This window comes from Furipterus horrens, unplaced genomic scaffold (assembly GCF_987537825.1).
Source record: "Furipterus horrens unplaced genomic scaffold, mFurHor1.1.pri manual_scaffold_1, whole genome shotgun sequence".
Classification (NCBI taxonomy): domain Eukaryota; kingdom Metazoa; phylum Chordata; class Mammalia; order Chiroptera; family Furipteridae; genus Furipterus; species Furipterus horrens.
Window position 1 is genome coordinate 115,714,936 of NW_028327171.1, and position 27,341 is coordinate 115,742,276.

The 27,341-nt window shown below is 37.2% G+C and overlaps 1 protein-coding gene and 1 pseudogene across 9 annotated transcripts in view; both read left to right on the plus strand.

The window, feature by feature from the left end:
• IWS1 (interacts with SUPT6H, CTD assembly factor 1) overlaps positions 1-27,341 on the plus strand; it is a 72,600-nt gene that overhangs the window by 1,945 nt on the left and 43,314 nt on the right. For 4 of the 8 annotated variants that reach the window (XM_090278961.1, XM_090278970.1, XM_090278977.1 and 1 more), the window contains exon 2: positions 543-661. The exons of 1 other annotated variant lie outside the window; for it this stretch is intronic. In XM_090278961.1, the coding sequence (XP_090135087.1) occupies positions 543-661 (119 nt within the window). The remainder of the gene's footprint in view (positions 1-542; positions 662-27,341) is intronic. 3 more of the 8 variants (XM_090278973.1, XM_090278964.1, XM_090278990.1) reach the window with 1 other exon arrangement.
• On the plus strand, positions 596-23,833 carry LOC150021798 (high mobility group protein B2 pseudogene; annotated as a pseudogene). Its single transcript, XR_016511331.1, has 2 exons — positions 596-661; positions 22,308-23,833. The product of XR_016511331.1 is annotated as a high mobility group protein B2 pseudogene (transcript).

The following is a 27,341-nucleotide window of genomic DNA, read 5'->3' on the forward strand; positions in this document are numbered from 1 at the left end:
GAGATCACACTATTTTTGAACTGCAGTTCTTTGTGCTCTTCATTCATAAACAACTACTGTACATCATTTACCAGGCAGTGTTCTGGGCTCCAGGGATTCAGCAGTGAACCAAAATCCCTGCTGTTTTTGTACTTTCACTCAAGTGAGGAAAGAACCACATTAAATAACTTGATAAATAAATCATGTAGTACATTAGAAGGTGGTAACTAAATGCTATGGACAGAAAAGATTCGGCTTTTAAGAAAGCTGAAGTAGTTACAGGGCACACTATTATTTAGAGATTGTTGACTTGGCCCTTAGTTATATTTCTTAAGCTTCACATTCCTTTTATGGTGTATTTTTGCTGCCATATATGTAACAATACATGTTATGATTGTATTTATATGATATTATACTGTTGTTAACAACATTAGCATTATTGGTTAGTTATGCTTCATCAGTGATAACCTTTGCTCTTACATTATTCTTGATTCATTGTCTTCAGTTCACCTGTAGATATCATCCATCTTACACCTTAAGTGGGTTTTTGTCTTATTTTTAAGCAGATGATGGTGGCGCTACCCCAGTACAGGATGAACGGGATTCAGGGTCAGACGTTGAGGATGATGTAAATGAGCAGCACTCTGGATCAGACACTGGAAGTGTAGAACGTCATTCAGAGGTATTGGCTAAACATCTTTGGGGAGGATTTTCCCTTGCATTATGTGAGACCTGTTTTATTTAGCAGTTGTAGAGACAGGGTTTAGGCTTCAAACCCTGGGAGTAAAGGATTGTAAGTTTATAGACAGCTACTTTAAAAATAAATAGGGACAGGCCCTGGCTGGTGTGGTTCAGTTGGTTGGAGCGTAGTTCCATAAATCAAGGTCGTGGGTTCAATTCCCAGTCAGGGCACATGCCTGAGTTGTGGGTTCGGTTCCCCATCAGGGTTTGTGCAGGCGATAACTGATCTGTGTTACTCTCACATTGATGTTTCTCTCTCCCTTTTTCTCTCTCTGGAATCAATAAGTAAATATACATTTAATAAAATCAACAGGGATAGTCTAGTTATTTAGGAAATCATAGGCACTTAAGTTCTGATTGGGTCCCATTTCAGATATTAGGCAGTTATTGACAGTTTTTGATTCAGAAAATGGGGCAGGCTTTTGATATTTGACTATGCTTCCCCATACCCAAAAAATGATGTCTTACAGGGACAATGAACATTTGCAAGCTGAAGAAATACCAATTGAAATACAAAGTTTTGAGGGTTATCATCTGGCAAAAATTTTATCAGAATCTGGCTTTCTGAACTGTTTCAGTATACAACATAAAGCATGTGTAACTCAAAAAGCATTTTGGTTTAGTAATAGACTAGTATTGGATCTTGTGTACAGCATTTCATCATATTTGGACTAATACATACCTGTGTTTAAAACTGTTTAATTTGTTTCCCTAGTTATCATCTGTATTGCACAATATTAACAAAATAAAATTGGGACACTTTTCAGTAAGTCTTCTGTGAGGTTTTGGTAAACACAAATGGAAAGGGATGATAAAGGTGGCCAAATTTTCTTTTAAGAACTTGATATGTCATGTATTTTGCTTGATTATTCATGCACAGAAAATTAACCAATTTTTAAATAGTAGGTATTATTGACTCTCTTCTTTGACATGTCATTAGTATATTCATATATTCAATGAATATTTATTGAGCATCTGTTGTGTTAGGCTCTGTTGACATATCAGTGATTAAATGAAGACCTACCACCAAAATCCTTCACTTTTTGGATTTCTTTTCCAGTAGGAGAAGGGCATTAAACAACATATATTAAAAAAAATTGTATAGTTTGTTAGAAGTTGGTAAACACTATGGAGGAAGGAGAAGGAACCAAGTGAAGTATGCCACAGTGGAGGACAGGTTGTAGTGTTAAGTAGGGAGGTACAGTTGGCCTTATTAAGAAAATGACACTGGAATCTAGGCATGGAGGAGGGTAAGGGAATAGGCACATGGCTATGTAGGGGAAGAATATCCCAGGCAAAGACTGCAGTTGGGAGTGTGCTTGATGTCTTCAAGGAGCACCCAGGAGCCAGTGTGGCTAGAGTGGAGTAAAGGACAAGTGTGATCAGAGAGCTAAATGGACTGGGAGAAGGGCTTATCTTTTAGTTATTTTGATATCACTCAGTTTTTTGTGTTTTTAAACATTTAGACTAAATTCTAATATTTGATAGGTGGGAATTACTTGATAATGTAAACATTGTTAAAGTATATTTAGTATGTAATATCTTGTTTCAGCACTGGAAAACAGCATTAGGAGCTTGACTCATAGCCTCATGATTCAGTTATAAACAAAAAGGCTTACCTTTTAGCACCTTCAACTACTATTTGTAATGAGATGGATTCTAAATAAATAGATGTATGTTATTGAAATTTGGAAATTGTAAAAGTTTAAAGAGAAAGTTTAAATTACCATACTTGTATCACAGAAATGACTTAAGTTTTTCATTTTATTTCTCCCTCATGTATATATGTATACGTTTTAATTTACTTAAGATTTTACTATATATATTTTATATCTGTGTAATATGTTTATATCTTCATTTATGATTATACCTGAAGTATTTCCCCATGTCATTAAAGATTCTCACCAGCATTGTTGTTAATGGTTGCATAATATTTCATTATCTGGGTGTGCCATTACTTATTCAAGTTTCCTAAATTTTGACATTTAGACTATTTAGCCATTGTAACTGGAGCTGCCATGAACATTTTTGTATATGAACACTTGTCCTCATTTTTTTGCTTACTTAGAAATCTACCAGGAGAATTAACCAGATTAAAGAGGCCAAGATATTTTAAGGCTTTTCATGGATATTCCCCTCCAGAAAGGTTATTCTAATTTGCTAAACTACTAATTAGTTTGAGAGTACCAATTATACTCTTTAAGTGTTGAGTTCTATATTAATGCTTGTTTGTCTGTTTAATATGGCTTCCAAGTACAAATTTTGGATTGTTTTTTAGATGCTAATGGGATGTTAAAAAGAGTACAGTTACGTTAAAAGGAGGAATGCAGATTACAGGCCCCAAGCCTAAAACGTGTGTATTGGTTTCCAGTTGATATCTTATGAATTTGATGCAAATCTAGTGGCTTAAAACAACAGATTTATTACCTTCTGAATATGAAGTCCAAAATGAGTCTCACTGAGTTAAAATCAGGGTGGCACAAAGTCTCTTCCTTCTTCAGGGGAGAATCTGTTTTCTTGCATTGTCCAGCTCTGCAAGGTCAGTTGCATTTGGTGGCTGTAGGTCCTTCCTCCATTTTTAAAGCCAGCAATATAGCATGTTCAGATCTCTTTTTCTGATCTCTGCTTCTGTCCTCACATCTCTATTTCTTAAGGTGACCCTTCTGCATCTCTCCTATAAGGACCTTTGTAATTATATTGAGCCTACTCAGGTAGTCAGAGAAGGAAAACTCTGATTCCAAAAAACCTCCGCTGCCTTGCGGCATACCTCTTCAGGGAAAAGGCTAAGGGAGTAAACCCCGACAGAAAATCCGGAGCCGGAGTCCCGAAGGCGGTTTGACGTTGTAGTCAACACCGGCAACTCCTGCCGCGCACCTGAAGCCAAGCTGTATTGACTCCATCTTTCCCTTGGACCCTTCAGCTGCGAAGAGAGGGGGGGTCTGCTGCATGGGGAACAGCAGACCCTCCATATCACCCTGCCCAGGCTCTGTAGCTTCAGCTTCACTGGAGAGGACACTCCAGCGTCATCGCAAGATGTCGATTCAACACGGGAGGAGACAGATACCATGTCACTCCCGAGTCGGACTGCACAGCCGTTTTCGGCGGTGCAGATAGACTCTTAAGAAGCTACACCATCGTCTCTCGAGACGGACAGCTGCCGACGACTCAGGTAGTCCAGGATAATCTCCCTACATCAAAATCCTTAATTACATCTGCACAGTCCTTTTTGCGTGTAAAGTAACATGTACACAGGTTCCAGGAATTAGGACACAGGAATTAGGGAGGGGCCATAGTTTTGCCTACCACAAGATGGTACCCATAACAAGATTTTCCAAATAATGAGACTAGAAAAGTTTTCTTGGTACGCATAACAAGATTTTCCAAATCATGAGACTAGAAAAGTTTTTCACATTTGCATTTTAGAATTTAGGCTAGTTTTTTAAAAAATTCATTTCACCTACAGTTTCCACTCTGCATGCTTTTCTTTGGATCTTTAAGGAATACACACATACTATGCACACATGCACACCCACACACAGAGTCATTAAAACTGTGGCCAGCCTGGCTGCTGTGGCTCAGTGGATTGAGAGGTGTACTGTGAACCAAGTGTAGCTGGTTCGATTCCCAGTCAGGGTACATGACTAGGTTGCACTCCAGATCCCCAGTTGGGGGCGCGTGAGAGGCAACCGCACATTGATGTTTCTCTCCCTCTCTTTTGCCTTTCCCCTCTCTCTAAAAACAGATAAATAAAATAAAATAAAAATAAGTAAATAAAAATAAATAACCTTGTTAAAAACAAAAAACAGTGGTCAGTATAGGAAATGCTGATAAAAGTTTAGAGACCAATAATTTTTGCATATTTTTAAACCACTTAATAAATGTACTTTAGTTATTGAAAGACATTTTTTTTTTCTTAAAATAATTGTACATCTAGGTAAATTTTAGACATGACAGAGAAACTCTTAAGAAAATGAGAATTTATTGTGCCCTGACATCTGTGGCTCATTTGGTTGGGCATTGTCCCACAAAGCGGAAGGTTGCTGGTTCAATTGCTGGTCAGGGCACGTGCCTGAGTTGCTGGTGTGCCTCTGCTCAGGGCGTGTAGGAGAGGTAACTGATCAATGTTTCTCTACTTCTCTTTCTCCCTCCCTTCCCCTCTCAAAAAATAAATAAAATCTTTAAAAAATGAAAATGAGAGTTTATTGTAACATACATATGAGGTGGGCTCTATAAATCATTCTGTCTAGGAAGTTTTTCTCATTGATGGAATGACCTGATAGCTATTTCCTTTTATTTTTTTAAAAAATGTTTTTCTATTACAGTTGTCCCATATTTCCCCCTTTACTCTCCCCTGCTCCACCCACCTCCCCTCCTCTCCCACAGTCCATTTCGTTGTCCATGTCTATGGGTCATTCATATTAGTTCCTTGACTAGACCCCCTTCTTTCCCTCCTTCCCCCCTCCTCCATCCCCTCTGGTCACTGTCAGTCTGTTTCCTGTTTACATGTCTCTGGTTCTATTTTGCTTGTTTGTTTATTTTGCTCATTAGTTTCCTGAATTAGGTGAGATCGTATGATATTTATCTTTCACCACCTGGCTTATTTTCAAGTTCTATCCATGCTGTAGCAAAAAGTAGGAATTCTTTCTTTCTGCTGCGTGGTATTCCATTATGTAAATAGACCACAGTTTTTTGATCCATTCTTCTACAGATGGGCACTTAGGCTGTTTCCAGCACTTGGCTATTGAAAATAGTGTTGCTATGAACATAGGGGTGCATGGGTTCTTTTGAATTGGTATTCCAGGATTCTTTGGGTTTTGCTGGATTAAAAGGCAGTTCCATTTTTAGTTTTTTGAGGAAATTCCATACTGTTTTCCATAGTGGAACTAAAGTTCCCTTTTCTCCACATCCTCGCCAGCACTTGTTTGTTGATTTGTTAATGATGGCCATTCTGACTGGTGTGAGGTGGTATCTCATTGTGGTTTTTATTTGCATCTCTCTGATGGCTAGTGATGTTGCGCATTCTTTTATGTGCCAGTGGGCCCTCTGTATGTCCTCCTTGGAGCAGTGTCTGTTCAGGTCCTTTGGCCATTTTTAATTGGATTATCTGTCTTCTTGGTGTTGAGTCATATAAGTTCTCTATATTTTGGGGATGAAACTCTTGTCTGAGATATCATTGGCAAATATGTTTTCCCATATGGTTGGTTCTCTTTTCATCTTGTTGATGTTTTTCACTGAGCAGAAACTCTTTAGTTTGATGTAGTCCCATGTGTTTATCCTTTCCTTTATTTCCTTTGCCCTAGGAGATATATTGGCGAAAATGTTGCTACTTGGAATATCTGAAATTTTACTGCTTATGTTTTCCTCTAGGACTTTTATGGTATCACAGCTTACATTTAAGTCTTTTATCCATCTTGAGTTTATTCTGGTGTATGGTGTAAGTTGGTGGTCTAGATTCATTTTTTTGCATGTCCCTGTCCAGTTCTCCCAGCACCATTTGTTGAAGAGGTTATTTTCACTCCATTTTATGCTCCTTCCCTCTTCTATCAACTATTAATTGACCATAGAGACCTGGGATTATTTCTGGGCTCTCTATTCTGTTTTATTGATCTATATGCCAGTCCAAACTTTTTATTACAGTGGCCTTGTAGTATAGTTAGATATCATATATTGTGATTCCTCCTACTGTGTTCTTCTTCTTTGAGATTGCTGAGGCTATTCAAGGTCTTTTTTGGTTCCATATAAATTTTTGAAATATTTGTTCTAGGTCTGTGAAATATGCCATTTCTATTTTAAAATGGGTTACGTTGAATCTATAAATTGCTTTGGATAGTGTGGACATTTTAATGATGTTGATTCTTCCTATCCATAAACATGGTATATGTTTCCATTTATTTGTACCTTCCTTAAAATCTTTCTTCAGTGTTCTGTAGTTTTCCGAGTACAGGTCTTTTACCTCCTTCGTTAAGCTTATTCCTAAGTATTTTTCTTGTTTTATAGTAAATGGGATTTTTTTCTGGTTTCTACCTCTGATATTTTATTGTTGGTGTACAGAAATGCCTTTGATTTCTAAACATCGGCTTTGTACTTTGCTATTTTGCCAAATTCACTTATTATGTCAAGTAGTTTTTTGGTGGAGTCTACAGGGTTTTTTTCTAGGTACACGATCATGTCTGCAAATAATGACAGTTTTACTTCTGCTTTTCCAATTTGGGTGCCTTTTATTTATTTATTTTTCTGTCTGATTGCTGTGGCTAGAACTTCCAACACTATGTTGAATAGAACTGGAGAGAGTGGACATCCTTGTCTTGTTCCTGATCTTAGAGGGGAAACTTTTGGTTTTTGCCCGTTGAGTATGATGTTGGCTGCAGGTTTCTTGCATATAGCGTTTATTATGTTGAGGTATCCTTCTCTTCCCACATTGCTTAGTGTTTTTATCATAAATGCATTTTGTACTTTACCAAATGCTTTTTCAGCAGCTATTGATATGATCATGTGATTTTTGCTTTTCATTTTGTTTATGTGGTGTATTATGTTTATTGATTTGTGAATATTAAACCATCCTTGCATCACTGGGATGAATCCCTCTTGATTGTGGTGTATGATCGTTTTAATGTGTTGCTGGATCCAGTTTGCCAATATTTTGTTGAGGATTTTAGCATGTATGTTCATCAGCAATATTGGCCTGTAGTTTTCTTTCTTAGCTCTGTCTTGACCTGGTTTTGGAATTAGGATAATACTGACCTCATAGAAAGAGTTTGGGAGTCTTTCCTCCTCTTGGATTTTTTGGAATAATTTGAGAAGGATAGGAGTTAGTTTCTTTCCTAAATGTTTGGTAAAATTATCCTGTGAAGCCATCTGGACTGGGGCTTTTGTGTGCCAGGAGAATTTTGATTACTGCTTCAATTTTAATAGTTGTTATCGGTCTATTCAGGCTTTCTGCTTCTTGATTCAGTTTTGGAAGATTATGTGTTTACAAAAATTTGTCCATTTCCCCCAGGTTCTCAAATTCCTTTTCATACAGTTGTTCATAGTAATTTCTTACAATCCTTGTATTTCTGTGGTATTGGTTGTGATTTCTCCTATTTCATTTCTGATTTTATTTATTTGGGTTCTTTTTTTTTTTTTTTTTCCTCGATGAGTCAGGTTAAAGGCTTATTGATTTTGTTAATCTTTTCAAAGAACCAGATCCTGGTTTTACAGTATTCCCTCACTTATCGTGGGTATTATGTTCTAGATAGCACCCGCGATAGGTGAAAATCCACGAAGTAGAAACCTTACATTTATTTTAGTATTTATATATATTTTAAGACTTTGTAAACCCTTCCCACACACTTATAAACCATTTCCAGTCCCTTATTAACCTTTCCTACTCCCTTATTAACATTTTCCATACTTTTATAAACACTACTTATGTTCTTAAACATATTCTACACTTGTAAACCTACATAACTAACAACATACGTATACAGTATCTCAAAATCCCATGATATAATGAAAAATCTGTGATAAATAATTAAATATAATATTTTTAAAAGTCCCGTGATACAGTGAGGCTGCAATAAGTGAACCGCGATATGGAGAGGAACTACTATATTGGTCTTTTGAATTGTTTGTTTAGTCACTATGTCATTTAATTCTGCTCTGATCTTGATTATTTCCTTCTTGGTCTGGGCTTTGTTATTCTTCCTCTAGTTCCTGTAGCTGTAGGGGAAGGTTGTTAATTTCAGATTCTTCTATCCTTTTTAGGTAGGCCTATTGCTATGAACTTACCTCTCAGAATTGCCTTCGCTGTGTCCCTTAGGTTTTAGGCTGTTTTGTGTTCATTATCATTTGTTTGTAGAAACTTTTTGATTTCTTCCTTTATCTCATTGTTAACCCATTTGTTATTTAATAGCATGTAGTTCATTCTCCATGAATTTGAATGTTTTTGAGTTTTTTCCTTGAGGTTGGTTTCTAGTTTCAAAGCATTGTGATCTGAGAAGATACTTGATATCATTTCACTCTTCTTAATATGTTAAGACTTGTTTTGTGCCCTGTCATGTGGTCTCTTTGAAAATGTTCCATGTACATTTGTAAATAATGTATATATTTTGCTTCTTTGGGGTGAAAGGTTCTGTATATATCTATTAAGTCCATTTGATCTAGTGTGTTGTTCAATGCCTGTGTATCCTTGGTGTTTCTTTGCTTCGAAGATCTGTCCATTGTTGACAGTGGGGTGTTAAAGTCCACTACTATGAGTGTGTTGCTGTCAATATCCTTCCTAAATTCCTCCAAGATTTTCCTTAAATATTTGGGTGCTCCTCTCTTGGGTGCATATATGTTTATAAGGGTTATATTTTCTTTATGGATTGTTCCCTTAAGTTATGAAGTGTCCTTCTTTGTCTATTTTCATGGCCTTTGTTGTGAAGTATATTTTGTCTGATACAAGTATTGCTACTTCTACTTTTTTAATGTTCGTGTGCTTGAAATACTTTTTTCCATCCCTTCGCTTTCATTTTGTGTAGATATTTTGTTCTGAGTTGCATTTCTTGTAGATAGCATATATGTGAGTCATCTTTTCTTATCTATTAAGCTACCCTGTGCCTTTTTATTGGAGCATTTAATCTATTTACATTTAAGATTATTATTGAAAGATACTTATTGATTGTGATTTTTTTTTTCCCTTTTTACATGTGTTTTTCTTTCTCTTTTTCATCATCATCTTAAAGCATTCCCTTTAGCATGTCTTGCATGCTGGTTTGGTGGAAATGAATTCTATTAGCCTTATTTTTCGGGGAAACTCCTTATTTCACCTTCCATTTTGAATGAGGGCCTTGCTGGGTAGAGTTTCTTGGTTGTAGGCCTTTGTTTTTCATTGCTTGAAATATTTTTAGCCATTCCTTTCTGGCTTTAGTGTTTCTATTGAGAAATCCTCTGATAGTCTTATCAGAGTTCCCTTGCATGTTATTTGCTTTTTCTCTCTTGCTGCCTTTAGGATTCTCTTTTTGTCTTTGAATGTAGCCATTTTTATTATGATGTGTCTTGGAGTAGGCCTCTTTGGGTTTATCTTCATTGGGACTTTCTGTTCTTCTTGGACTTGTGTGACTTTTTCTCTCCTCAAGTCCGGAAAGTTTTCTGTCATTACTCTTTCAAACAGATTTTCTATCCCTTGCTCCCCTTCTTCTCCCTCTAGTATCCCTATTATATGGATATTACTACATTTCATCTTGTCTGCAGCTCTCTTAAACCCTCTTCATTCTTTTCTATCTTTTTTCGTTTTGTTGCACTGTCTGGGAATTTTTTTCTACGTTGTCCTCCAGGTTGCTAATTGGATCCTCTGCTTCCTCCACCTGCTTTTAATTCCTTCTACTGTATTCTTCAGTTCAGAAATTGTATTCTTCATTTCCACCTGGCTCTTATTGATAGTTTCTGTGTCCTTTTTAATGCTGGTGTAGTTCAAAGTAAGTTCCTTGTTGCTTTCCTGAGTTCTTTGTAGTTTCCCTGGAGTTCTCTGTAATTCCCCCAAGTTTGTTGTAGTTTTCTCTAAGTTTGTCAAGTTCATTGAGATTCCTTTAACCATTTTTTTGAAATCCATGTCTGATAGTTTGTTTGCCTCTGTTTCATCTAGCACTTTTTCTGGGGATTCCTCCTTTCCTTTCATTGGGTTGTTTCTTTGTCTCCCCAATTTAGGTGACTCTTTTTGTTTGTTTTTGTTTTTTAGATTTGTCTGCTTTGATTTCCCACCTCCGTCGTGTGACCTTCTGTAATAGGAAACCTGTGGGATTCAGTGGTGCAGTCTTTTTGATCTCCTGAGCTTGATGTTGTTGGGATGCCCTTCATGTCGTTTATTTAAGCTGCCTGGTTGTATTTAAGTTTTGGTTGTTGTAGTATTGCTCTTTGGTGGGACTTTCCCTGTGGCTAGCTGATTGATAGTCACTCCACCCACCACAACTCGAATTCTTTTGTGGAGGTGCTATTAAAACTTAAACATACAACCCTGGCAAGAAATCCACACCCTCAAAAATATCCCCCACCCACAATCACATTATCAACAGCAAATGATCCAGTATTAATATAGATGTAAAGAGATTAAGAGTATTATACTAAAGGAAAAACATGAAAGAATTGACTAACTGAAAGAAAGATGATTTTTGAAAGGGGAGGTGGAAGAGCACTAATAGTAGCGAATAGGGACAAGGCAATGCGAGACAGTAAATAATATTTACATTATATGTTGAAAAAGGGAGGGAAGAAGGCAGAATGAAGTAAGAGAGGGGAAACATATAGTATTAGGTTCATAGAGAAGTTATAGAATATATATCTAGTGCGAGAGTGAACATAAAACAAAAGTAAAGCAGAAAAAGAAGAGGAAGAGAAAGTAGGGAACATATTAGAGAAAGTTTCTCCCCAGTACTATGGACAACCTTTGACCTATGATTGATATAGGTGGGATCGGAATAAGAGGGAAAAAAGAAAGAAAAGTTTTAAGAGATGTCCAAAGGGAAGGGAAGTGAATTTGAGATGATAGCGGGGGTAGGTATACTAGGAATGAGGAATGAAAATCAGGCTAAGAGAGGGAAAAATTGCAAATTTAAGCTAAAAGAAGGAAATGGTTGGAGGAAGTTATTAATAGAGTAGGAGAGGGGGACTGTAGGATTTGAGATTTGAAATACTGAAAGAGTGAATATCTGTGAATAAAATTGCAGTAATGCCACAACAGCCACCATATTGCAACCAATATGCAAAGATTGATCAAGGTGGAGAGAGAATTAGGTGTGTTTTATGAATGGGAAAAAGTGTGAGATGACTAATGAGAAAAAAATGGTTTTGAGAGGCTGTAAAGATGAAAAATAGTATGAGTATGGAATGGATACTAATTGTAGTAAGAGAGAAGATAGAATTTAAGACAAAAGTAAGAAGAGGAGATTGGATGTTAAGGTGGGGTAATAGGAGGGAGGAGCAAAATATATTTGGAATAAACTATACTATGACAACTAGTGACTTAAAATACGTACATTTAACAACTAGTGACTTAAAATACGTACATTGGGAGGACAAGAAAATAACTCATGAAGAATACCGCAGTGGAACTTGTCCCAGTAATATTTGGTTTTTACCGTTTTATTATTTTCTGGATCCGCCCCTTGTCAAAGTTCCATGGGTTTCATATCATCCTATTTGGCTGGCTGTGAGGAGATCAAGATGGATTCTGAGACTGCTGTTCTCCCACTTGTGGGTCTGCTGACCTTTCCCCTTACCATAACTCTGCTGTGAGCCGCACTGGGTTGAGCTGGTGTGCATGCCCTTAGTCCTTGCCAAGTCTCTGGTCTTGTTTCAGCTCTTCTTCCAAAAAAGTCTCTGTGTGGCTTCCAAACTACAGCACCGGTTTGCGTTTTTGTTTTGCAGAGCCCTTGTGCTCGCACGCAGGCCCTGCAAGACCTGGGGTTCATACCGAGTCTCAGTCCCGCCTCAGCTTTCCTTCTAAGAGTCTCAGTTTCGCCCCCACACTTCTGCCCCAGTCCCTGGGGGTCCCAGTCTCCATGCTCTCTCCCACTCCAAAATTCACACAGCCTCTCATAGTCAGGGTTGGCCTATGTCTTCCAGCTGTTTCACCAAACCTTCTTGTCGACTGCCTCCTGGACATCACTGGACAGGGCGGCTATGGCAGGAGCACAGTTTCCAGGCAGATCCTGGCTAATGAGCCCAGCGACTCCACTTGGAGATTATGGCCCTTGGTTTTTGTCCTCTCCCGTGCTGTTCCTTTGCTTCTGTCCCTGTTTGCCCTATCTGAAAGCTGCTGTCTCTCACTCCACTCCATGTTTGTACTCCAAGTCCTTGCGCTATGGGAGCAAGCAGATAAGACTGCTGCTTACTCTGCCGCCATCTTTACCCTCCTTCTGATAGCTATTTCCGTTTTTTTCCATTTCTTTTTTTCCCCAGTTCTTTTTTTCTTAAGTATATTTTATTGATCATGTTGTTACAGTAGTCCCAATTTATTCCCCCTTTGCTCCCCTCTGCCCAGTATCCCCCTTCCCCCAGCAATCCCACATCCCTTAGTTCATGTCCATGGGCTGTGCATGTAAGTTCTTTGGCTTCACCCTTTCCTATATTATTCTTAACTTCCCCATCTCTATTCTTAATCCCTGCACCATTTCCCCATTTGTCCCCTTTTCCCCTCCCAGCTGATAATCCTCCAAATGATCCCTATACCTCTGATTCTGTTCCTATTCTGGTTTGCTTAGTTTGATTTTGTTTTTATTTTTTAGATTCAGTTGTTGCTAGTTGTGAGTTTGTTGTCATTTTAGTGTTCATAGTTTTGATCTGTTTCTTAAGTACCTTCAACATTTCATATAATACTGGCTTGGTGATAATGAATTTTTTAGCTTTACCTTGTGTGGGAAGCACTTCATTTGCCCTTCCATTTTAAACGATAGCCTTGCTGGATAGAGTAATCTTGATTGTAGGTCCTTGCTTTTCATCACATTAAATACTTCTTGCCACTCCCTTCTCTTCTGTAAAGTTTCTTTTGAGAAATCAGCTGATAGTCTTATAGGCAGCCCTTTGTAGGTAGGTAACTCTCTTCTTTTACTGCTTTTAAGATTCTTTATCTTGAACCTTTGGCATTTTAATTATGATGTGTCTTAGTGTGGTCCTTTTAGGTCTAGCTTGTTTGGGACTCTGTGCTTCCTGGACTTGTATGTTTCTTTCCTTCGCCAAATTCGGGAAGTTTTCCCTCATTATTTTTTCACATAAGGTTTCAATTTCTTGCTCTTCCTCTTTTCCTTCTGGCACCCCTATGATTCAGATGTTGGCGCGTTTGAAGTTGTCCCAGAGGTTCCTAAACCTCTCCTCATTTTTTCAATTCTTGTTTCCTTATTCTGTACTGGTTGACTTTTTTTCTTCCTTATGTTCCAAATCATTGATTTGAATCTTGGTTTCCTTCCCTTCATTGTTGGTTTTGTGTGGATTTTCCTTAGTTTCATTTAGCATAGGTTTCACTTCTTCCCTTAGGTGTTTGCCATACTCAAGCATATCTGTCAGGCCTGTGAGCATCTTTATCATCAGTGTTTTGAATTCTGCATCTGTTAGGTTGTCTGTCTCCTCATCTGTTGGGTTTGCTATCTCCTCGTCGCTTAGTTCTCCCACTGGAACCTTGATTCGTTCCCCCTTTTGGGCCATACTTCTCTGTCTCCTCATCTTGACAGGCACCTGTGTTTGCTGCTATGTCTTAGGTAGAGCTGTTGCTCCTGTTACGTTTAAGGGGTGGAGCCTTAGGGATTCATCAGTACAGGGTGACCTGTTTCACCACGTTGTGGCACTGTGTGTGGGGGCGGGGGTCTGAGAGGGAAAAATGCTGCTTTCTCAGTACTCACCCCTTTTCCAGGCATTTCTCCCACTTCCAAATAGGACTGGCACCTCTATAGCTGTTGCCTTGGCTGTTGTTCCCAGAGTGGGTGGCTCTGCCGATGTTTTAGGATCGTGGGGGCTCTTTAAACAAGTGGACTCTGTTGAGAGATCGGCTGTTTCTTCCTCTGGCCCAACCCCCACTGGTTTGCACAGTCAAAAGCAGTGAGGCTTGATTTTCCCCGGCATGCTGGGACTGTGAGCTGCATGTGGGACTGTGAGCTGCACAGTCTGGTGAGGAGCTGGGAACAGTCCCCACGTGTCCTCCCCACTTTTTAAGACGTGTGACTGCGCTTTCCGCCAGCCTGCTGCCACCACCACAACGCATCCTCTTCTCCCCATCACCGCCACTCCTACCTGTCTGGATGAGTATTCTTTATATCTTTGTTTGCTGGACTTCCATGCAACTCGATTTTTTGCAACTTCTGGTTGTCTCTAGTTTTGAGGTAGTTGTATCCGTTCTTAGTTGTGGAGGGAGACCCAGCATGTCTGTCTAGGCCTCCATTTTGGCCAGAAGTGCCATTCTCTGATAGGTATTTCTAATAGCATCTCTGTTCTTGGATGGTTGGCCTCATTTTTTCTTAAGTTTTGAGAAGAATCAAGATAATATTATAAAACTCAAAATTAATACAAAAAATATGATGAGCAAAATATTGAAATGTTAAAGTCAGTATCAGTAACATTTCTGCGCTAGCCCATGTTTTTTAGCCTGAGGCAAAGGAAAAATTAATAATCATTTCATTTAAAAAATCTTTATTTTGTTCATCATGGATTTTTTGTATCAACTTTGAGTTTTAAAAATACCACCTGTACTCTTTTTAAAACAGCTTTATTGAGATGAACTTACATATTCATACAGTTCACCCGTTAAAAGTGTGCACCATTACTATAGTCAATTTTAGAATACTTTCATCACTTCAAAAAGAAACCCTTTAGCTGTTACTTTCTTAACCCACGCCCCGCCCCCCAATCCCTTTGTGTTCTAGACATTTCATATGAAAGGAATTATTTGATGTGAGGTTTTTTTTGTGACCGGCTTTTTCCACTTAATGTTTTCAAGGTTTATTCATGTTGTAACATATTAGTACCTTATTCCTTCTTATGGTGAGTAATACTTCACTGTATGAATATACCACATTTTGTTTATCCATTTGTCAGTTGTTGGGCATTTAAATTATTTCTACCTTTTGGCTCTTATTGGTAATGTTACAGTAAACATTTATGTAGAAGTTTTTGTGTGGATGTGTTTTTACTCCTCTTGGATATATTTCTAGGAGTGGAATTGGTAGGTCATATGATAACTACATAAGTGTTTGAGGAACTGCCAGATTGTTTTTTCACAGTGCCTGCACCATTTTACATCCCCACTAGTGTATAAAGGTTCTGATTTCTCCATATCCTTCCCATCTCTTGTCATACCTGACTTTTTGATTCTGGAGATTTTAGTTAGTGTGAAGTGGTATCTCATTGTAGTTTTGATTCATGTTTCTGTGATGAGTAATAATGTTGAGTATTTTTTTTATGTGCTTATTGACAGTTTGTATATCTTCCTTGGAGAAATGCCCATTCAGGTCCTTCATTTTTTAATTGGGCTTTGTGTCTTTTTTATTATTGAGTTGCAGGAGTTTTAAAAAATAGTTTGGTTATGTGACTTCTCTTTTCACATTGGTGTCCTTTAATTTGAAGTCCTACGTATCCATCCTTTTGCTGCTTTTGCTTTTAGTGACATCTCTAACAGTTTTTTTGACAAGTCCAAAGTCATATGATTTACCCTTCTTTTAAGAATTTCATAGACTCAAGTCTTTGATCCGTTTTGAGTTAATTTTTATATATACCTTGAGATAAGAGTCCAATTTCATTCTTTTGCGTGTGGCTATTCAGTTGTCTGAATGGAAGGTCTTGGCACCCTATTCAAAAATTAGTTGACCAAAAGGGGCAATAAATGGTGATGGAAGGAGACTTGACTTTGAGTCATCAACACATAATGCCATGTGCAGATGACGATGTTTTATAGAATTCTACACCTAAAAACTATGTAATCTTATTAACCAATGTCACCCCAATAATTCAGTAAAATTAAAATAAAAAAATTAAATTTGGATGGTAAAAATATCAGTTGACAGTAGAGTACATGGATTTATTTCTAGACTTTAAATTTTCTATTTTATTTTATTTATTTACTTTTAGAGAGAGGAGAAGGGAGGGAGAAAGAGACAGAGAGAAACATCAATGTGGGAGAGATACATCAGTTGGTTGCCTCTTGCACTCCGTCAACTGGGGACCTGACCCGCAACCCAGGCCTGTGCCCTGACTGGGAATCGAACTGGTGACCTTTTGGTTTAGAGGCCAGTGCTCAATTCACTGAGCCACACTAGCCAGGGCTCAATTCTGATCTATTTTTATCTATGTCTATCTTTGTGCCATAGTGCCTTGAATAAGTTTTGATATTAGGAAGTGTGAGTCCCACTGTTCTCTTAAGATTGTTTATTCTGAGTCCCCTGTAATTACATATGTGTTTTAGAATCAACTTACCCATTTCTACCAAGAAGTTAGCTGAGATTTTGGTAGTGATTGCATTACACCGGTAGATCAGTTTGGTGAGTGTTGTTATCTTGACAGTACAGTATTCCCTCATTTATCGTGGGTATTGCATTCTAGACTCCCCCTTGATAGGTGAAAATCCGCGAAGTAGGAACCTTACATTTATTTTAGTATTTATACAGTAGTCCCTCTCTATATCGCATTCACTTATCGCGGCCTCACTGTATCGCGGAATTTTAAAAAATATTATGTTTAATTATTTATTGCGGATATTTTGCTATATTGCGGGATTTTGCGGTACAGTATATGTATGTTGTTTAAGTTACGTAGGTTTAAGAGTGTAGAATTTGTTTAAGAACATAAGTAGTGTTTATAAAAGTGTGGAAAATGTTAAGGGAGTGGGAAAGGTTAATAAGGGACTGGAATTGGTTTATAAGTGTGTGGGAAGGGTTTACAAAGTCTTAAAATATATATAAATACTAAAATAAATGTAAGGTTCCTACTTCGCAGATTTTCACCTATTACGGGGAGATCTAGAACGTAATACCCGCAATAAGTGGGGGAATACTCTATATAGTTTAAGGCTTTATAAACCCTTCCCACACACTTATAAACCATTCCCAGTCCCTTTTTAACCTTTCCCACTCCCTTATTAACATTTTCTGCACTTTATAAACATTACTTATGTTCTTAAACATATTTTACACTCTTAAACCTTTGTAAGTTTAGCAACATACATATACAGTACTGCTAAATCCCGCGATATAGTGAAAAATCTGCAATAAATAATTAAATATAATATTTTTAAAAATCCCGCGATACAGTGAGGCCGTGATAAGTGAACCGCGACATAGAGAGGGACTACTGTATAAGGTCCCTTGATCCATACAGTGGAATGCCTTTTTATTTAGGTCTTTAATTTCTTTCAACAATGATTTTTTAGTTTTTAGTGTGCAAATATTGCATTTCTTTGTTAAATTTATTCCGGTGTTACTTTCTTTAATGCCTACTAAGTGGAAATGTTTTATGAATTTTATATGCAGATTGTTCCTGAACATTTTTCTTATTATGAATTCTAATCTACTTTATTGCGATCTTGAAGTTTTTTTATAGCCTAGCATATGATCCACGTGGAGGATGTTTCATATGTACTTAAGAAGTTTGTATATTCTGTCTTTGAATCTAAAGTTGTCTCCTGTGATCAACATATAGTTGGATAATTTTTTAAAATCCAGTCTATGTCTCCTGATTGTCTTGTTCATTCCAGTCATGTGTAATGTTATTGATAGAGTGGAAGTGTGCCATTTTAGTTTTTCTATAGTCTCATGTCTCTTTGTTGTTGCTGTTCCTCTGTTCTTCCTTTACATGCTTTTTGTCATTAAATGAATATTTTATAATGTAGAATTTAAATATTTTTAGGTCATATTTCTTTTTATCATTGTATTATAAGAGATTCTTTAGATAAATTAGGGAAATTCAACTTAGTTATTGAATCTTTTCCTAGACAAATGATCTCATACCATTGCACTTTTTGGAATACTTAGTCCTATTAGAAAGGTTCAAATGTGTTTTGAGGGGAGAAGGACAAGAAACATATATGCGATTTTTTTTTTCAGCTTTATTGAGGTATAATTAACAAGTGAGAGTATAATGTATTTAAAGTATACATTGTGATGATTTGATATATGTATACATTGTGAAAGGATTCCTCCCATCTGGTTAATTAATACATTCATCACCTCATAGATTTATCTTTGTGTGTGTGTGTGTGCGCAAGAACATTTAAGTTCTATTTTCTTAACATTTCAATCATACAATGCAGTGTTATCAACTATAGTCACCATGTTATACATTAGATCCCAAATGTTATTCACCTTACAGGTGAAAGTTTGTACCCTTTTACCAACTTCTCCCTGTTTCCCAGACCCTCCAGCCTGTGGCAGCTACTTTTCTACTCAGTTTCTCTGCTTTAGATTCCACATATAAGTGAAATCATATATTATTTGTCTTTCTCTTTCTGGGTTATTTCACGTAGCACAATACCTTCAAGATCCATCCATGTTGTAATAAGTAAGGCTTCCTTCTTATGGCTGAATAATATTTCATTGTATATATATATATGTATATACCACATCTTATCCTTTCATCTGTTGATGGACACTTAGGTTCTTTCTGTATTTTGGCTATAGTGAATAGTGTTGCAGTAAACACGGGAGTACGGAATTCTCTGCAATATCCTATTTTCATTTCCTTAGGATATACTCTGAGAAATAGGATTGCTGGATCATATGGTAGTTTTATTTTTAATTTTTTGAGAAACTTCTGTACTATGTTCTGTAGTGGTGGTACCAAATACATTCTCACCAACAGTGTACAAAGGTACCCATGTCTGCACATCCTCACCAACACTTGTTATCTCTTGTCTTTTTTATGACAGTCATTCTAATAGGTTTCAGGTGATCTCTCATTGTGGTTTTGATTTGCATTTTGCTAATGACTACTGATGCTCAGCACCTTTTCGTGTACCCGTAGGCTATCTGTATCTTCTTTGGAAAAATATCTATTCAGTTCCTCTGTGTATTTTTTAATCAGATTTTTTTCCTGTTGTGTGAATTTCTTATTTATTTTTGTTCTGAACCCCTTATCAGATATATGATTAGCAAATATTTTCTTGTTTTGTTTTTTTTAGGTATATTTTATTGATTACACTATTACAGTTGCCCCAGTTTTTTCCCCCTTTGCCCTCCTCCACCCAGTACCCCATTCCGTCCAGCAATCTCCCCACCCCCAGTTCATGTCCATGGGTCATGCATGTAAGTTCTTTGACTTCTCCATTTCCTTTACTGTTCTTAACATCCCCCGTCTATTTTATGCCTACCAATTATTCTTAATTCCTGTACCTTTTCCCCCATTTTCCCCCTTCCCAATGATAACCCTCCATATGATCCCTATATCTATGGTTCTGATCCTGTTCTAGTTGTTTGTTTGGTTTGTTTTTGTTTTTTAGATTCAGTTGTTGATAGTTGTGAGTTTGTTGTTATTTTAATGTTCATAGTTTTGATCTTTTTCTTAAGTCCCTTTAACATTTCATATAATAAGGACTTGGTGATGTTGAACTCCTTTAGCTTTAACTTGTCTGGGAAGCACTTTATTTGCCCTTCCATTCTAAATGATAGCTTTGCTGAATAGAGTAATTTTGGTTGTAGGTCCTTGCTTTTCATCACATTGAATACTTCTTGCCAGTCCCTTCTTGCTTGCAAAGTTTCTTTTGAGCATCAGCCGATGGTCTTATGAGAACTCCTTTGTAGGTAACTCTCTTCTTTTCTTTTGCTGCTTTTAAGATTCTTTCTTTATCTTTAGCCTTTGGCATTTTAATTATGATGTGTCTTGGTATGGTCCTCTTTGGGTTCAACTTGTTTGGGACTCTGTGCTTCCTGGACTTGTATGTCTATTTCCTTCACCAAATTTGAGAAGTTTTCCTCCATTACTTTTTCAAATAAGTTTTCAGTTTCTTGCTCTTCCTCTTCTTCTGGCATCTTTATAATTCAGATGTTGGCACTTTTGGAGATGACCCAGAATCTTCTTAAACTCTCCTCGTTTTTTTTTTTTTATCCTTTTCTATATTTTTCTTAACTTCCTCCTGTCTATTTTGTACCAACCAATTATGCTTCTTAATCCCTGCACCATTTCCCCATTTCTCCTGGTTTTTTTTTTGTTTTATTTGAATTCTTGTTTCTTCATTTTGTTCTGGTTGAATGTTTATTTCTTCCTTATATTCCAAATAGTTTATTTGAATCCCAGATTCCTTCCCATCAATGTTGATTCCTTGTATATTTTTCTTTATTTCATTTTGCATAACCTTCACTTCCTTTATTTTGTGGCCATACTCAATCATTTCTCTGAACATCCTTATTACCAGTGTTTTGAATTCTGCATCTGATAGGTTGGCTATCTCCTTTTTGCTTAGTTCTTTTTCTGGAGTTTTGATCTGTTCTTTCATTTGAGCCATACTTCTTTGTCTCCTCAATTTGACAGCCTCCCTGTGTTTGCTTCTGTGTATTTGGTAGAGCTGTCGCACCTGTTATGTTGTAATGGGCAGAGCCTTAGGTACTTGTCAGTGCTGGGCGACCCGGTTCACTGCAGTGTGACGCTGTATGTGGGGGAGGGATCGGAGAGGGAACAATGCCACTTACTTGGCACTTGCCCCTTTCCACTCACTTCATCTACTTCCCTTATGTGACTCACACCCCTCTAGCTGTTGCCCTGGTGATGGTTTCCAGAGTGGGTGGGCTTGTGTATGTTCTAGGACCTTGGGGGTCCTCTAAATGGACTCTCTTGAGAAGTGGGCAGTTTCTTTTGCTGCCCCAAACCCCATTGGTTTTCACAGCCAGAGGCTGCAAAGCTTTTATTTTCATGGTGCTGGAACCATGAACTGTGTGGTCTCGCCTGGGGCTGGGATCGCTCCTGGCTTTTATCTGCCACACATGAATGTGGGACCGCTTGTTCCTCTGGCTGTAGCTGCTGCCTTTGCATCACCACACTGTGTCCTCTCTGCCCCAGCTCCACCCCTCCTACCCATCTGGATGAGTATTTCTTCTTTAAATTCTTGGTCATCGGACTTCCATACAGTTCGATTTTCTGGTGGTGGTTTTTGTTTGTTTTGAGGTAGGTGTTATCCATTCAGTGGTTGTGTGAGGAGGCGAAGCATGTCTGCCTATGCCTCCATCTTGACCAGAAGCCCCCACAGATATTTTCTTTCATTCATTAGGTTGCCTTTTTATTTTGTTGATGGTTTCCTTTGCTATGCAAAAGCTTTTTAGTTTGATTTTGATGTAGTCCCATGTATTTATTGCTTTTATTGCCTTTGCTTTGGGTACTTAATACAAAAAATCGTTGCCAAGACTGTTGTCAAGGAGCTTACCCCTGTGTTTTCTTCCAGGAGTTTTATAGTTTTAGGTCTTAAATTCAAGTTTTCAGTTGATCTTTGTATGTGGCTGTCCAGTTTTCCCAACACCATTTATTCAAGAGACTGTACTATTTTGCTTCCTTTGTCATAATTTATTAACCGTATATACATGAGTTTATTTCTGATTTGTCTGTTCCATTGATCTTTGTTCCTGCTTTTATGCCAGTACCATACTGTTTTGATTACTATAGCTTTGTAATATAGTTTGAAATCAGGGAGTCTGATGCTTTTGCTTTTGTTCTTCTTAAGATTGCTTTGGGTTTTTCTGTGGCTTCATGCAAATTTTAAGATTGTTTTATTTTTGTGGAAAAATTCTATTGGAATTTTAATAGGGATTGCATTGAATCTATAGATTACTTGGTAGTATGGACATTTTAACAATATTAATTCTTTCAGTCCATGAGCATAAATATCTTTCCATTTATTTGTGCCTTCAGTTTTTTCATCAGTGTCTTACAGTTTTAGTATACATATCTTTCACTCCTTGGTTAAATTTATTCCTAAGAAACGTTTTTTTGGTGCACTTGTAAATGGGATTGTTTTCTTAATTGTCTTTCCTATAGTTATTAGTATATAGAAACAACTGGTTTTTTTGTGTATTGATTTTGTATCCTGCAACTGTACCAAATTTATTAGTTCTAATAGTTTTTTTTAACATTCTGTATTTTATTTTAATTTTTTATTTTTTTATTTTTAGAGAGAGCGGAAGAGAGGGAGAAGGAGGGGGAGAAGAACATCAATGCGTGGTTGCCTCACGCTCGCCCTCAACTGGGGACCTGGCCTACAACCCAGGGATGTGCGCTGACTGGGAATTGAACTGGTGACCCCTTGGTTCACAGGCCAGCCCTCAATCCACTGAGCCACACCAGCCAGGGCTCTAATTGTTTTTTTTAATACAGTCTGTGGGGTTTTCTGTATGTAATATGTCACCCACAAATGGTGACAGTCCTTCTCCTTTTCAATTTGGAAGTCTTGTTTTTTTTTTCTTGCCCAATGACACTTCATAGGACTTTCAGCACTAGGTTGAATGAAAGGTGTGAGAGTGAGCATCCTTGGCTTGTTCCTGCCTGATCTTAGAAGAAAAGCTTTCAGTTTTTCACTATGGAGTATGATATTAGCTTTGGATTGGTCATGTATGGTCTTCATTATGTTGAGTATGTTCCCTCTGTACGCAGTCATTTAAAAGTTTTTATTGTGGGCAAAACAACAGCCTGAGGATTGGGTAAGCGAAAAACCAGTTCACACCGGAGCCCAGCGAGGAAAGCGTCTCGACGCCGTCTGTCACCATGGCTAAAGGAGACCCCAACAAGCCGAGAGGCAAGATGTCCTCGTATGCCTTCTTCGTGCAGACGTGCCGGGAAGAGCACAAGAAGAAACACCCAGACTCTTCCGTGAACTTTTCTGAATTCTCCAAGAAATGTTTGGAGAGATGGAAGACCATGTCTGCGAAGGAAAAGTCAAAATTCGAAGATATGGCAAAGAGTGACAAAACTCGCTATGACAGGGAGATGAAAAATTATGTTCCTCCCAAAGGTGATAAGAAAGGAAAGAAAAAAGATCCCAATGCTCCTAAAAGGCCTCCATCTGCCTTCTTACTGTTTTGCTCTGAACATCGCCCAAAGATCAAAAGTGAACACACTGGTTTATCCATTGGGGATACTGCAAAAAAATTGGGTGAAATGTGGTCTGAACAGTCAGCCAAAGATAAGCAACCATATGAACAGAAAGCAGCTAAGCTAAAGGAGAAGTATGAAAAGGATATTGCTGCATACCGTGCCAAAGGCAAAAGTGAAGTGGGAAAGAAGTGTCCTGGCAGGCCAACAGGCTCAAAGAAGAAGAACAAACCAGAAGATGAGGAGGAGGAAGAAGAGGAAGAGGATGAGGAAGAGGATGAAGATGAAGAATAAAAAGCTATCCTGTAATGATGTGTGTGGAGTATGTGTGTGCGCTCAGGCAATTGTTTTGCTAAGAATGTGAATTCAAGTGCAGCTCAATATTAGCTTCAGTATAATAACTGTACAGATTTTTGTATAGCTGGTAAGAATCTTTGTAGAGAAAATACTTTTCAAAATGCAGGTTGTAGCTTTTCGAGGGGCTACTACATACAGTTAGATTTTAAGGCTTTGGATGTTAAATGTTTCTAAATATTTAATGATTTCTTTAATTTCTTGACTTGTGTATGGTAGCACAGCAAACTCAGCAATTAGTATCAGTAGTAAATTTTGGGTTTTTTTAGAATGTTGCATTTGTTTTTTTAAAAAATTTGTAATAAAATTATATTATAAAAAAATAAAGTTTTTATTGTGTATGGTTGTTAAATTTTGTCAAATGCTTTTTCTGCATCTGTTGAGATAATCATATGATTTTTTTCTTTCATTTTATTAATGTAATGTGTCACATTGATTGATTTGTGGAAGTTGAATTATCCTTGCGTCCCTGGAATAAATCCCATCAGATCATGGTGTAGATTCTTTAAATGTACTGTTAAATTAGGTTTGCTGATATTTTGTTGAGGCTTTTTAATATCTGTGTTTATTAGGGATATTGGCCTGTAATTTTCTTTTTTGTCATGTCCTTGTATGGTTCTGGTATCAGGATAATGCTAGCCTCATAAAATGAGTTTTGATGTGTTCCTTTCTCCTCAGTTTTTTGAAAGAGTGTGAAAATAATTGGTATTCTTTAAATGTTTGGTAGAATTCACCACTAAAGCCATCTGTTCCTGGACTTCTCTTGTTGGAAGGTTTTTGATAACTGATTGAATAGACTGATTACTAGCAAGGAGAGCCACATTTTCTATTTATTTATGATTCAGTCTTTGGAGGTTGTATGTTTCTAAGAATTTATTCACTTGTTCTGTGTTGTCCAATATGTTGGAGTATAATTGTTCTTAATCTCCTATTGTTCTTTGTATTTGTGCGTTGTCAGTTGTAATGTCTTCTCTTTTGTTTATAATTTTATTTGAGTCTTTTCTCTTTTTCTCTTGGTTTGTTAGTTTTTTGTCTCTATTTTATTTATTTCTGCTCTGATCTTTGTTATTTCCTTTCTTGTACTACCTTAGGGCTTCTTTTTCTTTTCCCTAGTTCATTGAGTAGTAAAGTTAGGTTGTTTGAGATCTTTCCTTTTTTTTGATGTAGGCATTTATTGCTGTAACCTTCCCTGTTAAAACTGCTTTTGCTGAATGCATGCGTTTTGATATGTTGTATTTTCATTTTCATATGTCCCAAGATATTTTCATTTCTTTTTTAACCCATTGGTTGTTTAGTAGCATGATCTGTCTGTTGTTGAAAATGAAGTATTGAAGTCCCCTGCTATTATTGTATTGCTGTCTTATTTCTTTCTTCTGGTCTTTTAATATTTGCTTTATATATTTAGGTGCACCAATGTTGGGTACATAAATATTTACAAATGTTATCACCTTGTTGGATTAACTCCTTTATCATTATATAATGATCTTTGTCTCTTAGTATAGTTTTTGGCTTAAAGTCTATTTTGTCTGTTATAAATATAGCTATCCCTGCTTTCTTTTGATTTCCCTTTGTATGGAATATCTTTTTCTGTTCCTTCATTTTAAGTCAGTGTGTGTCCTTAAAGCTGAAGTGAGTCTCTTGTAGACAGTAAGTATAAAGAGATGGGTCTTCTTTTTTCATCTGTTTGGCCATTGTACGTCTTTTAATTGGAGAATTTAGTCCATTTACATTGGTAATAATTATTGATAGGCATGGACTTAATCCTATTTTGCTTATTGTTTTCTGGCTATTTTTGTAATTCCTTTGTTCCTTCTCTTGCTCCCTTCCTTTGTGATTTGATGATTTTCAGTAGTGGTATGCTTAGATTCCTTTTTTTTTTATCTTTTGTGTATCTATCATACTGTAGGTTTTTGCTTTGTGGATTACCATGAGGAATACATTTATATTGTAAGTTTAATTTTAAGCTGATAATTTAATTTCTAACCCATAAAAAACTTTACATTTTTATTTTACTCCCCTCCATTTATGTTTTTGATGTCACATTTTACATCTTTTCCCCTTGTGTATCCAATACTAAATTATTGTATTTGCATTTATTTTTAATGCTTTTGTGCATTTTAATGCCTTTAATAATATTTTCACTATGCTTTTTGAGTTCTTTCTTTAGTGGCTGCTGTAGGGTTTACCACATATATCTTAACCAGAAATCAACTTCAGTTTCACAGTTGCTTGCTTCCAGTGGTATATAGAAATGCTATTTCTGTATGGCTTTATTCCCTTTTTCTCTTTTTGTAATATTATTGTTATACATATTATATCTATTAATGTTACAAATCCAACAGTACTGTATTTTAATTATTACTTTACCATCTGAAATCATTTCCTTAGCTTATGGAAGCTTTGCTACCACCTACCTCTTTTGTAATGTTATCAGCAAATACATTATTTCTATATACTAACAGGCCCAACTCTACACTATATACATATTACTTGGTGCAACTGCTGTTTAAATCCGTTAAAAATAAGAAAGGAGAAAAGATGCATTTATGCTGTCTTTTGTAATTACATAATTAGCTCTCCTGGTGCTCATTGTTTTTTCATGTGAGTTCAGATTACCGTCTGAAGTCACTTGGTTTCAGCCTGAGGAACTTTATTTCTTGTATGGTGGGTCTGCTAGACAAATTCTCTCATTTTCTGATTATCTGAAAAAGTTTTCATATCTTTTCTGTTTAGTATTTATTTTTGAAAGATGGTTTTGTTGGCTATAGCTTGGTTGACAGTTTTTTTTCCTTTGAGGATTTCTAATATTTTATCCCACTGCTTCAGAATTTTATCAACAAGCTAATCCAGTCAAATTCTGGCTCGTGAGGTCTGTGTTTGATATTTGTTTTGAACCCAGGGTGGTTCTTCTCAGCTGTCTTATTCTCTGCTTCTCTCCTGCAGACTAGCTGTATACAAGAGCCTTTGCTGAAACCCTTAGCAGTGAATTATCTTCGATCTCCTTCCAAGTGCCTTCCACCACATCTCCAGTATTCTTGAAAATGCCTTAGCCTGAAATTCCCCAGGCTTGGTTACAAATACGGTCACTTTTCTTTGGGGAGAGATTAGGAGCTATCTGTTTTATTGCCTGCTTTTTTCTCCAGGCAAAATCTTTGAGCCCCGCTCTTGAACTGGTTGAGGGTTCAGTGGGGGGACGACAATAAAAAACTCTCTGAGTGAAACCCAGGTCTATAAGCTGAGCTCTCAGTGGGGCTTAGGGATTGGATAGCATCCTGCAGTGCTCTCAATTTACCTCTTCTGGCATGGAACCACTGTCTCATTTGTTGATGCAAGGGCATTCAGGTATTCTTGGTTTACTGCACCCAAGGTAGAGCCTTCTTTCAGAGCCTTCTTTCCATGGTTGAAGGCTGAGTAAAAGATTGGATCCCTCACCTCTTGATTGCACTTGCCTGGAACTTAATTTCATAATAGGTAGTGGAGGCAGGATAAGAAATGCTGGTGTCCTCTTCCTGGGAAGAAACTCTTCCACCTGGGAGCTGGAGGAAGTGGGGGTGCCTTATGTCCTTGACTGCAGCAGTCTGGAATGGAGTCTCCTACGCTGAACCGTGAACTTGGGAAGGGAGGAGTGGTTTTGGTTCAAACACCAGATTCTTCCTTCCCTTACCGAATGTTTATAGATCATTTTGGAGAGATTCTTACTTGCTTTTTGCTTACAAGACTATCCAGAGGCTTTCAGTGATTGTTTCTAAATACTTTTAACCAAT